At 45.2% G+C, this 14471-nt stretch overlaps 2 protein-coding genes across 6 annotated transcripts in view; one reads left to right on the plus strand and one right to left on the minus strand.

The window, feature by feature from the left end:
- The window catches only part of RAP1GDS1 (Rap1 GTPase-GDP dissociation stimulator 1), a 113411-nt gene extending 110967 nt beyond the window's left edge, over window positions 1-2444 (plus strand). For all 5 annotated transcript variants that reach the window (XM_035112295.2, XM_035112298.2, XM_035112296.2 and 2 more), the window contains one exon: window positions 1745-2444. In XM_035112295.2, the coding sequence (XP_034968186.1) occupies window positions 1745-1872 (128 nt within the window). In that variant the 3' untranslated portion in view covers window positions 1873-2444. The remainder of the gene's footprint in view (window positions 1-1744) is intronic.
- Window positions 2445-3450: 1006 nt separating this feature from the next.
- The window catches only part of TSPAN5 (tetraspanin 5), an 84567-nt gene continuing 73546 nt past the window's right edge, over window positions 3451-14471 (minus strand). The window contains exons 5-8 of the mRNA XM_035112301.2: window positions 13804-13929; window positions 13053-13100; window positions 12847-12963; window positions 3451-11486 (exon numbers count right to left, since the gene is read on the minus strand). Coding sequence (XP_034968192.1) covers window positions 11421-11486; window positions 12847-12963; window positions 13053-13100; window positions 13804-13929 — 357 coding nt within the window. The 3' untranslated portion in view covers window positions 3451-11420. The remainder of the gene's footprint in view (window positions 11487-12846; window positions 12964-13052; window positions 13101-13803; window positions 13930-14471) is intronic.

The following is a 14471-nucleotide window of genomic DNA, read 5'->3' on the forward strand; positions in this document are numbered from 1 at the left end:
TAAAGCAGCTTTTTCATCTTCCCCCGACCATGACAACTAAATTAGACAACTAAATCCAGCAGTGTTGAGCAGACCTCTAGATGTACTCAAAAAACAAATATTTTGAGTACTGTGCACTTGCATCATTCGTTCCATTTCTTCTTTGTTGACATAGCACAGTCCGTGTTGGCATCTTAGTTAAGAGGAACAGAGGAGAGCAGGTTGCTTTAATTACAACCACCATTTAAGCCGTAGCAAAAAATCACTGCCTGGATACTTGCTTGCTTTTTTTCTTCTTTTTGAAAAGGCACACTTTATTCAGGTACTAAACAAGGGCACAGTCCATACAGTGCCCTCTGGAGACTACAATTCCCATCGCCACTGGCCAAGCATACTGGGAATGATAGGGACTGCACAGAACAGCATTCTGTACTGTTAAATTACTCAGCTAGTATAAGAGGGTGAATGATTCCTTCAACTAAGGCGGTCTACAATAAGTGAGGGGCAGGATTTTGAAGGCTGCTTCTCCACTATATGTTCATGAGACAAGAAAGGGGGCCGAGGCGAGTCTCACTTGTATTGGACTACAGCTCTCAGCAGACCTACCCAGAAGATTGCGTGAGGTGGGACTTAGGGGAGATGTAGTACAAAAAGTTTGGGGGAGGCTGCTCTGTTACATAGTGTCTCTCATGAAAGGGGGACACGTCCTGTGACACAGAGCGGGGCCTTCTCCCCACCCCCACCCCTTCCTTTAACAGCATTGGTGGCCCCATTAAGAACACCCCAGCTCCAAACAGGAAGGCGTTGCAGAAGCCCTGCACTACACCCAAGCCTCACTCTGTATGGAGCATGGCTTAATTTCAGCATCATCTAATTACTCTTATTCAGGGAAGGGCCAAGGCTCAGTGGTAGAGCACAGGTTGGTGCAAAAGACCTTAGATCAGGCATCCCCAAACTGCGGCCCTCCAGATGTTTTGGACTACAATTCCCATCTTCCCCAACCACTGGGTCCTGTTAGCTAGGGGTCATGGGGGTTGTAGGCCAAAACATCTGGAGGGCCACAGTTTGCAGATGCCTGCCTTAGATTCAATTCCTGGCAGCTGTGGACAATAGGGTCAAGTAACTGATAGGAGACACTGCGCCTGAAATGCTGGAGAGCTGCTGCCTCTCAGACAAGACAATATTGCACCAGATATTGGCCCTCGTAGTCTTCAGTCATGGCTAACCAGAGCTAGAAGCATCACCAGGGCTGTAGAGAGGGAGGCTGGGCATAAGAGCCCATTCAACCTCTGACAGGCCCCAACTGCAACTTCCTTTTAAGGAGATTTGATGCATCCTAGTGCCAGGTAGTTGTTTTGCACTGCAAACGCCTGCAAGAAAAGATGTATATATAAACAGAAGGGGGTCCATCTCCTGCCCACACAACACAACAAACAGAAGAAGAAACTTGCACACGGCCACCTATTTCTCCACACATCAACTCACGTTTGCTAGGTCTCCCTCGCAAGACTAAGACAGATCCCATTTGCTTGCAGATGATATGCAGAGCAAGGAGGAAAGTGTGTGCGTTAATTGGCTCCCTAAATTTAAGATGCTTGAAAAGTACCGCTTACAGCCACCAGCACCACTTATTCTCTAGCGACCGCGTTGTGCCAAGTTGACAAGGCCTCTGTTCATTGCTGCTTCCCCAGAAAAGGCAAACAAAAGAGCAGCTGCACACATAAAGGCCCAGCAGGAAAGTAACCGTCTCGCTTCTGTTTGACAGAACTCCTTCACAAGGAAGTGCAGAGCCTGGCCTTTCTAGACGTCGTATCAAAACTCCGCAGCCACGAGAACAAAACGGTCGCCCAGCAGGCTTCCCTCACAGAGCAGAGACTCGCCGTGGAAAGCTGAGGAAAGGGGTACCCGCGCTCCCACCTAGCATCGCGTCACAGATTTCACCTCTCGTCCTGTCCTGCTGCGTTTCTCCCACCCACTGTGTCACTTGTGCATGCATGTAACATTCCCACACGGATCGAACTGCTGTAGGTACCTCTCTCTCTCTCCACAACCGAGATTTCTATAAACCCATAGCCAGTCGCCATCAACATGGACCCTGTCTCTCTTACACACAAACACAAGATGTCTCCTAGCCCTGTTAATTGTTCTACATGTATTCTCGTTGCTTGAGCCACATAGTAGAATGTGCATGTTGTAGTCCTATAATAATGTAAGAGAGAGAAAGACGTGGTACTACTACATCAACAACTCCTCCCCTCGTAGCCCAAACTCCGTAACAAGTGTACTGCTAACTTAGGGACAAAGCACAGGAGGCAGCAAGACCGGGCTGGACTGCCAGGGGTTTCAGAAAACGGGGAGGGAGCCTCTTTTGGGAAGGGAGTCTTGCTGCTCACTCACTGGTCTTGCATATTAATGTCAACCTTATGGTACCTAGAGGTAAACAAATAAACTCCAGTGCGCTCACACTTTACCTTGCGTGTTGTTCCTTTGTGCAGCAATTCGTGTATCTGGGGATGGGAATGAGTCTTTTTTCTTTCTTTTTTTAAAGCAACTTAGCTTCTCTTGTCGCAAGTAGTTATAGCCAAGGACATACCTGCATCAATCACTAAGCTGGCTGTTCCTCTGCAGTGGGTGATGGTGTTCATCATGTATCCTCTCTAGAACATAGGTCTTCCAATGAGAGGGTTGGGACCCCACAGGTGGGCTGCAGGAAAGTGGTTGCCACCACGCTGCTCTGTGGTGTGGCCCATTTTAGGATTGAACAACGTGCATTCACCACAGAGCTCTCCTAACAACCCCCCTCAAAAAAGAGGACAGTCAAAGTATGTCATTACATCAGAGGAGAGCATGGCTAATGCAATAGGCCTTGTGAGCTCCAGGAGAACTGGATTTTCACATAGGCAAGTATTTGAAGAAACAAGGAAGATGAGCAACCTCACTTCCTAGGCACACCATTCATAATCACGTCTGCGGAAAGAAAAATCTGTGAATAGCTGGACTCTGACCTGTGTAAATTATGCAGATTTGATTGTATTTGCTCGCATTATTGATTTTCATAATTTAGCCTACTGTTGCTAGTCACGCTGAAAACCCTGTGCTCTGACCACAGCAACTCATCTGCGTTCTGAGATTTCAGCAGGCACTGTAATGCTTTCAAGTATTATTTGCACCATAGGCACTAGAAACTTTGCTTTACTTTTTTTTTAAAAAAAAATGGAAGCAAAGACCCTCAGGGAGCAGAACGCCACATTCTGTGGCATTTCTTCCCTTCCATGGGATTTCAGCATACACACAAACACCCTGACCGGAGCAACATTCACCAAAGGGCGCACGATTCTGCAATGCTTAATTGTAACAGATTTTTATTTTCCCGGTAACAACTATGATCTGATCCTCCTTTTTAACACAACGGGTTTAGAGCTCTGAGCGGAACATACTTTTTTTTTTACATCCAAGTGAAAAGTAGACCCAAAATGTCACTCAATTTTATTTATAAAACTGTAATTATACTAACAAATTGCATATAAAATGATTTACTTCAAGTAAAATACAGAATACTGCACAACTAGTAAAACTATGTTGTCCATCATAAATGTATTAAAACATTCCTAAAAATCGCATCTATTTTAAAAAAAAGGTACAAAGAGCACGATGAAGACCACTTTCAATACCTTAAAAACTAACACAAAGAGGTTGTGTTAACTTCATGTATAAGTCCAGTTACATCCACTGAAATTCGCATGGGCTATGTACGATATACCATATATTCTATTGTGAAGGAAAGATGTCGATTGAACAAAAATATATCTACTTTTAGACCAAGTGTGACCAACTGGGAAGGAGACGACACAACCTCAGTCAAACTGTACCAGCATGCAGTTCTGTTATAACAATACTTTCCATCATCAGTAAGTGTTATTGGCTTTTTACAATCAAATTTTTTCTGACTTACAAGACTTTCAATACAGGAAAATACATTCGTAGAAAAAGAAAAAAAACCCAACACAACGGTAATTACAGTAGTGCCCTTCGTTGCGACGTGCAATGATTAAGGGAAGTGATGCAAGCATTTTTATAATGTTTGAAAACCAGACAAAGTCGCAGATCCCCCATGCCCAATCTACTCCATTGTTTGTTTGTTTTTTTAGTATGAAGAGAGAACACCTTTCTTTGAGACTCAATTTCCCTAGGCACAGACTATGCAGCAAGACGATTGCAGGTGCAGCTTATTTTAATCATACCGTAAGGAGCATCTGCATTGGTTTGGATACATACCGGTAGCTTTGTAACAGTGCAGTCCTATGCATGTCTGGTCCGATGCAAGCCCCGCTGGAGTCAATGGTGCTTGATTGCACAGGACTGCAGCCTTTTTGCAGTCACCTTACCAAGAGTATACACACACTTATCTCTCCCATCAGTTTCTGCTCAAAGTACACGGTGTAGAAAGCCAATCCTAACGTTTTCACAAAGCCAAGGCAATTTGGGGGCACCCTGTAAGACCCCGGAGTGCACTGCTTCTTGCCCATGATAATCTACGAGCAATGAGAGGCATGAACTGCAGGAGAAAAAGGCCAGGTGTTCAGTGCTTACCCAAGCTGAAGATCTTGCATGTCACCTGCCTCCACCTCGGCCACCACGTCAGAGTGAAATCTGGGTGCAAGCATTCCTTCCATGTGGATGCCCAAAAAAGGGGGCGGGGGAGAGAAGGTTTGGCAATTCTGCTTCTCTGGTTTAGGAGACTGAACCACAAACCCCAGGCCGTACGTTACCATTCCCAATTTAATGCAGCATCCACTGGAAAACGGAAGGCACTTCTGTTGCCCCTTCAAGCCCTGCTGCAGTTACTACCCTGACACTTCCCCTCTTGATTGTGTTAAAGCCTGAGAAACAGCGTCCAAGTGCTGAATTTCCTCTCCATGGGAACATTGCGGGAACAACTGCAGTGGACCAGCACACATAAGTGGACGTCACAATTGGAAATCAGATCGGGTAGTACAGGAAAACAGGAGCCTAGAGGGGGAATATATACCATGTTGCACTGGATATTTTTAATTTAAAAAAACAAACACCAGTGTAACATTTTCTACCTGTACATCAATGCACTGAAGTCCATGCAAATGGCTGTGTCTGAAACACAGATTCAGGATGTGCACGTTGACATACCCTGCCCACCAAGGGGGGGGGGAACCCTCCGTGAGATACATATATGCTCTGATGGTGCTGTGTACAATTAAGACAGATAACTCTATGGTGCCAGAAAGCACAAAGAGTTGGCATTAAGCTCCTTAAGAAACCTAACAGCATGTGTTCCGTCAAGGCAAGTTTCATGCACTCAAAAGAATGAGACTTGAGGCTTTCTTGCAAGCAATGGAGCTTTTCTCTTCAGGCAGCACGACCTATCCTCAAAAACCACACATGCCCATAGATTAGGCCGCCAAGTCCCTGGCGCTTCTGCACTGCAGAAAGATCTCTATAGCTGGGAGCATGCAAGGCACACAGGCCTCTATGGGGGCAAAAATGTGGCAGCTGAATTTATGGCATGTTGGACCAGAGCAGTAAAAGAAGCGGTGGAAACCCCAAAGGCATAATATCCTCCTCCTGTCCCCCTTTTCCAGGAGACCACTCTTTGCGTAGCACCAAAGCATAGACGATGTACACTCAGGATGGTGGCTGGGAGAACACAAGGAGCTCTGGCCCACCCACATGTCTGCTGAATTGTGCTTTGCATTATGGCCATTAGTGGGCAGGCATTTTTGGGAGACCTCAACATTCCCATCCAACTGTTCTCTCCTCAGCATCTTTGGTAAGCGGGACCAGCAGAAATATTCATTTTGGGGGTGGTGCATCAGAACACAAAGCTCCTGTGGCGCAGCTGACCAATATAATCCCTGCACAAAGTGGGTAGAAGAGGGGATTCAAAGCAGCTCTAGAACAAACATCCAAAAAAAATGTTTTGGGCCAGTCTTACTAGTTTTGTTAAGCTGCAGTTTTACCAAGGAGACACTAGATGGCAGCATATTAAAGCATTCCAGGCATGATCTGCTAGATACTGTATTTAAAGCTTTTAAGTTTTTCAGACAGACAGGTAAACTCACCTCATACAACCTTCTCAGTATAAATACACATTTATGATGAATTGCAATCCTCAGTGTGGATCAGATCTTTTGCATGCTACTATTTACAGTTCAAAAATTATTTACATGCCGCATGGAACCTGAAAAGACCAGGTCCCAAGTCTTGGTTTGACAACTTTAAATGAAAGAAAGTAAGACTCTGCTCAGAGAATAATAAGGGGAGAATCCAAGAGGAAAGCATTTCCCGCAGCTTCTGGCAGGAAGAGAGCTTCTGGAATGGGAAAGCTCAAATCAAGATGTATCCCTCAGAATGCAGTATAGTATTTTCAACATATCACAGTTACTTAACCAAAGGTTTAGAGCAGTAACAAAACTCCAACAAAGGGGGTTGTACAGTGGAGAGAACACAGATCTATAATTGGGGGCGATTGAAAGTGGCTCTTTGGACTTCATACATGGAACTGAGCCACTGTCACTCCATAACAATACTGTCCAGGAACGCAGGTGTGATGGTCTTTGAAGAGCTAACTTGACTACCCTAACTTGACTAAACTGGCAGGCAACACATAAACAAGTGGTTTGTTAATCAGGCCTCTTGGATCCGGCCATTAAGCAACAAGCTTCCCAGACTTCCAGTGTTTAGAAGACAAGGTGGTGTACAAACTTGCATCTCCGTAGCTGGGGATTTATTTATTTGGTGCTGCTAATTGGGGGGGGGGGGAGAGAGAGAAGAGATGAGCAGGGAAGTGAGATGAAAAGCAGGTGGGCACACTTCCCTCTAACAGCCAAGCTACTCAGCCCCAAATCCGACACACAGAACTTGCAGAATCCATTTTGGAGGTTGAGGCACTGCAGGTGTCAAGATCTGTATCTGAGCATTTGGACAATAAAGACACATGGTTTGGGCTATTTTAACACGCACACAGACACACACCCCAACTCCTTCTCCCCTTTATTTTAAGGTATGTTAAAAATTCTCCCTTTGCCAGATCCAAATCTCCTTCACCCTGCTTGAATATCTCCTCCCTTTCAAAGAAAAAATATATGTGGTTGTAAGAAAGTCACCAAGGGAGAAAGGAAAATCTGCCTAGCAGGCAGCAGTGGGATGCATGCTGCAACAGGCTCAGTCCTCCCTTCGCAGGTTCCACTTGCTATTCTGCTTTTGGTCCTGGTGGAAGTAAGGCTCTCCTCTGCCTTGCCTTCCCCGCACGCATACTTTTGATTTGAAATAAAACCAAGTGATATGATACAACTGTTTATCAACACACGACCTTTTTCAGACCAAGAACAACGAGATCTGCCCAAGTGGCGGACCCTCCTTTCTCTGGTGCTGCATGAGACTTTCTAGCAGGGTATTAAATGAGACTTCCAAGTTAGTGTCCGATGAGCACAGAGGACAAATCATGAGAAAAGTAAAGAAGCAGAGACTGGGTACTTTCTACCTTTTTTTCTCCCCCGTGAGGCGTCTAAATCAGCATGATACCTTTTCAAGATGGTTTGCTTTTCTGGGAAACCTTTGGACCTCCAGCTGCTGCTGAACTACAACACCCACTGGCCATGCTTGCTGGGGAGGATGGAAGTTGTAGTTCAGCAACATCGGGAGACCCCCAAGGTTCCCTTGAATTTAAAAGCTACATTGCTGCATTTCAGCTGGCTGACCATCTTTTGTTAAAGCTCAATGCGTTTTACAAATAGAATCTATACTGTCGAAATGAGGCCTCACCGAGCTTAGCTTATATTTTTAGTTGCTATTTTGTTAAAGTTTTAATATCACTTTATAGATTCTAAACGTCGCATTGATTTGTTAATCCTATGGCTTGCCGTAACTGTGAGGTTTAGCTTATTTTTTAGTTGCTGTTTTGTTTTTTGTTTTTATTGCAAGTCTTTTATTGATAATCTGTTAATTACTGTATATAATGTATGCTGTATTCACAATGTGCTATTAGGTTTTATTATGTTATGGTTATTTATTGGTTGTAAGCCACTTTGAAATTCATTTGAATGAAAAAGCGGCATAGAAATACAATCAATCGGCAGCTCTCTTGACACTTGTTTTTCAACCTAATAAGTGAGAACAGTTAAGTTCTCACTATGCACAGTTTATAGCATCTTATTGTTTCAGCTGGGGGCCTGCTGACAGTTAAATCTGATTTGCAGTCATGGACTCAGGTGGGGTGGGGTGGAGAGAACATGTCCACATTAGATAGTGTGCACACTGCTTGCTTAAATGTGTATGAGCCATAAGAAAGTGAGTCGGAAAATTCTTCAAAGCAACATTCTAAATTTCAGAGGAAAATGGCTCATCCCTAATGCCTATGCAATCTGAAGGAGCTATTTACCAGGGTTATAAAAGCTGCAACACGCACACCAAACAGCTGACGGAATCTAAACCATTTAGTTATTTGCAACAGCAAGAAGGGCTGTTAAAGAGGGGGTGTTATTAGAATTCCTCAGTTTCCACCAGGACCTAGAGATACGCAAACCATGCATGCAACAAAACACAATTTCTGGGTTTCTAGGCTTACTCTCTTCTGGGACCAAGAAGACAACAACTCTTTAGGTCAAGCAACCAGACAGAAATTCCAACACGAGGCAATTATGAAAAGGTTGCCATTATAAGCCTCACCACATGGTGGCACAACATTAACAAGAAAGCTTTAGCACCGTGACAGAGTCGCCCAAACACACACACACAACCCTCCGCGCCAAGTTACAAATGGTCACATAAATTCACTCTTGGCAAAGGAAGGGGAGCAGAGAGAAGCCGTGAGAGAGAGGCTAGAACAAAATCAGACTTCACCACCCACTGTGCTGATTGGGGCTCACGGGAGTCGTTGTCAAAAATATCTTGAGAACACCTAGCTAGTTGGGGAAGGATGCAGATGATCTTCAAGCAGAAGGATGGAAAAATTCTAATTCAGAAACCTACAGTAGCAGCAGAAGCCACAAGGAATGTTTCCTCAGCATACTCACTGTTACAGACAGAATACGTCCATGTCATTCTCAGGAGTTTGGCCTCATTTCTGGAATGCACGGTCTCTTCAGCTCTGCAAACCCCAAAGTTCTCTCACAACTTTGCCCTTTTTTGTCCACCATGCCCATAACACTCTTCTGCCACTCCAGGGCAAAAAGGGGTTTGTTTCCTTCCCCTTCAGCAGCAGCCCAAACAAGGGCTTAGGAGGTAATGAAGGCTCACTGGACTGTGAGACAATGAGAATAGATTTTATATATGCCCCTGGCAGAGCCACCGCCGATGCAGATAGCCACTGGGGACCCACCAGTGCCCCATATTCAGTCAAGGCAGCCACACTGAGTCTCTTAAGAATGAGGTAATACTGAGGAAGTGTATTGTTATTTTTAAAGGGACTGTGAGTCTGAGGTTGTTGGTATCCTAACACCCCCTGGGCCTGGTCAGCATGGCTAATGGTCAGGGAGTTGTAGGTCATGGGACCCCCATTTGTGGGATGGGGTCAATTTAGGCTGTCAATTATCCACTAAAACTAAGAGGTGGCTTGTATAAAGAGGCAGGTTGTTTTGAATTCAGTTCCAATTAAGGTGTCTAAAACGACAATTACAGCAGTTATCTGGAAATTAACTTTTCCCACACTCCACCTTAAGACGCATGTTATCCCTGCCAGATAATGAATAGAGTTCAACAGATTCCTCCCCACTCCCACCCCAGATGCAACAGAGCTTAGCCGAATGCCATCTCCTTGATAAGAGATGCTAAAGTCCGATTCTTCTGTAGAAGGCACCTTCAACTTTTGCGCTTTTCATTGCTGCTTAAATGTAAATCAAATACTGTATAAATACCTATATTCAGGCCCGAAACACATTCACAAAAAACTGAATGCCCACCAGTCGCAATGGTCTCTTAACATGCAAAAAGAAAAAAGAACAAAAAATAACGTATTTAGGATCGTGGTCCTAAAGGGAGTTTTGTATTGTGCTTCTTCCAAAATCCTAATGTCTTCACCTTGGTCTGAAAACAGAGGCTGTGAATTACTACTTATTTTTCTTTAAAGCCTTTAGGAATTCTGTTTAAATAAAGTACTACTATTTGAATCACAGAAAAAGAGAGGGAGGGAGAGATTTTAAAGAAGAGATGCAAGTGGTCTGCAGAGGTACTTGAAGAGAGGTGAAGTCATTTCTCTCACTGCAAAACAAGGGCTGTGAATTCTCTTCTCATCCACATCTATGCTAATAAATATCATAGCTGCCAAGTTATCCCTTTTTTAAAGGGAAATTCCGTTATGCTGAATAGGCTTCCTCGTGAGAAAAAGGGAAAACTTGGCAGCTATGATAAATATGCAAGTTGGAATTGGAAGCCTACTCAGAAACCACAGATACTCAAACAAGTCACACTCCTAAGGATCATTATAGCAACTACATGCAGAAATAAAAATGGAGGGAAGCGATCAATCCAGCTGGAGATGTCTGGCCCAAGGGGCTACCTTGAACACCTGCCCAGCTGCCTCAAATACAACAAAAAAAGGAGACTGAAGGCTATTCCACAAATTCCACCATTTTACTCATGAAATTTGGTATGCTGTAGGGTATGCTTTATGTTTACCACACATCCCATTCTCTTAGTTTAAAAAGCTGGTTCGAGACTTCATCCTGCAACTCTCTTACATGTTGCCAACTCAGTGGTGAAGAAGGGCAAGAGCTGCACATTCCCCCTTAAACCTGTCGATTAAGACATTAAATCCCAACCCCCTCTCCCTTGTGGGACAAGGTTGCGGGAGACTGGAAAATAATTACACACTGTTGGTCCCCAACAGAGGGCATTACAGAGCAGGTCTTAATCAGAGCTTCCACAGGGAGCCTCATTTCCTGCCAGTAAGCGAAGGAGCCAAGGACTGGGAAAGTGGCTTTCTATTTGACAGGTTCTCTTCCAGAAGGGAGCGCCAGGCCTCCCGTCTGCTGAAAAGGCAGGCCGCTCCTTTTGGTGTGCACCGATGAGAGAAATTGCCTCACGTTTGGCAGCGACAGACAGGCTTGTGACACGGAGAATGAAGAGTGGGCCCAGTAAACTAGCCGGCGATTGAGGTCTCACTGACACAGGCCATTTACCACAAAAAAAAAGGAAGAAAAGAGCATCCACCAGAGACTCAAGTCAAGGGCGCGGCGGAGAGTCACGGCTCAACACAAGTTCGGGTTGGGGCTTTCGGAAGCTTCCGTCGGCGAACGGGTGGCTGGAGCTGTTCCCTCTGGAATAAACAACGGCCCGAGGCACTTCCGGCCATTTGAGAACTTGAGACTTCACTGTCACCCACTTCCATATGACTTGGTGCCCACGCGACACACTGGAGCTTTCCGAGAGGTGAGGTTGGCTGGTGTCTTGTGCCGCTTGTGTCGGCGAGTTTACCAGCTGGCTCTGACAGCTTCTATATCGCTAACCAGGTTCTGAGCCAAGCAGATGCCAAATATCTGGAAGACATGAGGTTCAAGTGTTGTCTGGAAGTGGGTCAAATCTATGCACCCAAGAAACCATGTAACCTGGTTTTAGGCAGGCCGTCCACACCCCATTTAATACGGCACTGTGCCATTAAAGTGGATTTAACTGCCTGCAGTCAAGAACCGCAAAAACAAGGATAGCCTTGCCGGATCAGGCCAAAGTCCAGCATCCTGTTCTCACAAAGGCCAACCAGATGTCTGTGGGAAGGAAGCAAGCAGGACATTGAGCATCCTGCCCACCTGGCAATCCCAGCAAGTGGCGTTCAGAAGCATGCTGCTTGTGATACTGGAGGTAATATAGCCATCGTGACTAGTAGCCCTTATTCCTGCATTGCAGGGGGTTGGACTAGATGACCCTTAGGGTCTCTTCCAACACTACAATTCTGTGATAGCCTCTCCATGATTTGGTCTAATCCCATTCTAAAGCCATCTAAGTTTGGTGTGCTTTCTGTGAAGAAGCGCTTCCTTTCGCCTGCCCTGAATCTCCCACCATTCCACTTTAGCGGATGCCCTCCAGCTCTGGTATTTTGAGAGAGGGAGGAAGAACACTGTGCACAGTTTTACAGACCTCTGGCATGGTTATTATTTATTAAATCTGTTAGTTGCTTTATCTTGCCCACAGCAACCCAAAGTGACTTGCAACCAACACCCCCCCCTTAACGTTTTTTCCCATATTAAAAAGTCCCAAACACTGTGTGATGCGGATTACAGCCAAAGGGCAGGCTTCAACATTGTGTTCTTCCAATCATTCTGTCTACACAAGCATTCTAGTTTGCCAGACAGAATGACCTCCCCTCACTCTCCTTTCTCCTGCGTGCTGTCCTGGGGGTTCTCCCACCCCACCAGAGCCAATTTTGAGAGAGGCGAGCTCTGTTGCACAAGCAGAATCCTTCCACTCGACTTCCACTGACAGGACTAGTTAGGTGAATCCCACCCAGGTGATCTTTTTCATCTCATCCCTTGCCTAGTATCCAGAAAGGATATTGGAGCGGACTTCCACAGGCCTTCCAGAACATTCCAAATACACAGCACTACATGGGGCTTCTCATAGCTACAGAAGCCAGAAGATCCACAAGATGGTAAACAAGGTGGTGCCCACCACTAATTCCAGTCTTGTTTGAGTTACTTGTCAGAGGGACAACCCTTGGCTTTTACAAGCAGCAAGTAGGAATCACTTCCTCCTATTTCACATCAAGCGTGCAACGTGGATTGACCACATGGGACTGAAAGCTATGAGGTGAAGGACATCAAGGTTGTCGTGAGGAAGAGAACCACATATACTACCTTGAGCTCCTTAGAGGAAAGGCAGAACATGAATGCAATCAATCAATACCTGCAATAATGCAATCCCAATGAATATGCCAGCCACTATAGTGAGGTTCTCTTGCAGCCATTTCTCAAACTGGGGGACACAACCTTTCGTGTAGATAACGATCTGCTGGTCAACTTCCTAGAGGGTACGGCAAATGGGAAAAAAAAACACAAATCAAACCATGCAACACTTCCCTTTGAATTCCACCTTCTTTCCCAGGGACTTACTGGTTTTTGCCTGGCATCGTAGCCGCACTGAGTATTGATGACATCTTCCTAAAAATGAGAAAACACAAAAAGGCACCGGTAAATTTCTCTCTTCATCCTGCCAAATGTCCATGGTCTGAAAGCAGGTATAGGGAATCTGCAGTCCTCCAGCAGCTGACTCCCATCAGCCCCCAACTAGCAAGGCCAATGACCAGGGATTAAAGATGATGTATCTTAAATAGTACATCCCATCTCTCTTATTTGCAGATTAGAGTCCTAACCTTAATACAAAGCTAGCTGCATCTTAGCAGGGCTTAATTATGGACATCCAAGAATGCCAAGTTAACGAGTTTGTGGCTCTATAATTAACACTGGCATCACCTCTTCCCCCCACTGTGTTTATTACTCATCTAGTAGGATTAGACAACTAGTTTGGTGACTGGCTGCAGCCCATTATAGACCATAGCTGCCAAGTTATCCCTTATGCTGAATAGGCTTCCTCGCGAGAAAAGGGAAAACTTGGCAGCTATGTTATAGACGCTTGCAGGTAACCTGGCAATAGTCACCTCAAGAAGGTGAAAGGTGTATTGACAGGCATAGGATATCCTGACTCTGCAAAGCTTTTGTGCATGCTTTGAGCTGGCAGCAAGAAATAGGTCCATTAAAGAGGACCAGCACACATTCACACAGAGTTCTTTTAGCATAAAAGGCAACCTCCCGTTTGCATGCAGCAGCTTTCCCCAGGGAATAGCAGCGCTGCCAGCTGACTTACAGCAGGATCCTTAGTGCAGCAGGAAAAGGGCACCCCACAGCGCTCTCGGCTAGCGTTGGTGTCTGTGCAGTTGAAATAAATGTTGAGGTTCCAGTCATCTGCTCCAAAGGCTCCGCAGCACTGCCACTGGAGGAAAGCCAACAATTATTACAGGCGGAATCACCACTACGGCTAGATCTCTCTGCCGTTTTACTGGAGAAGGAGAACATGTATTACTAGAGGGTTGAGGCACAAGCCAAGAACCACCAGTGGATTTGCAAGCTACTGTTCTGGATGACAGCATGTCAAGCTTTTTCTGTCTTGAAAATACATGCGGACGTAATGGGTGCCTGTTATCGTGCATGTATAACTTCATCCCTCACAAATCCCCCAAACTCATTGAAGAAATTGTATGTGCAACAACAGACCGGGCAATCTTACTTAACACCAGTTTTCAGTTGTTTAAGATGATGCAGAGGAAATCCACATGGGAAGCTGCCACACACACACAGTCAGCTGGTCACATGGAGAAGCAAATTGTTTGATGCAACTCACAGTGGTGAATTTACATGCACTGGGCATATGAAATCAAAGCCTATGCACTGGCTTCTTCCCATCTTTACTATATACACTCCTGATGTTTATGATGTACAAATAAAAAGCTAGACTCTATGGAGCCTTCAGGGGGG

The sequence above is a fragment of the Zootoca vivipara genome, chromosome 9 (assembly GCF_963506605.1).
Source record: "Zootoca vivipara chromosome 9, rZooViv1.1, whole genome shotgun sequence".
NCBI classification, from domain to species: domain Eukaryota; kingdom Metazoa; phylum Chordata; class Lepidosauria; order Squamata; family Lacertidae; genus Zootoca; species Zootoca vivipara.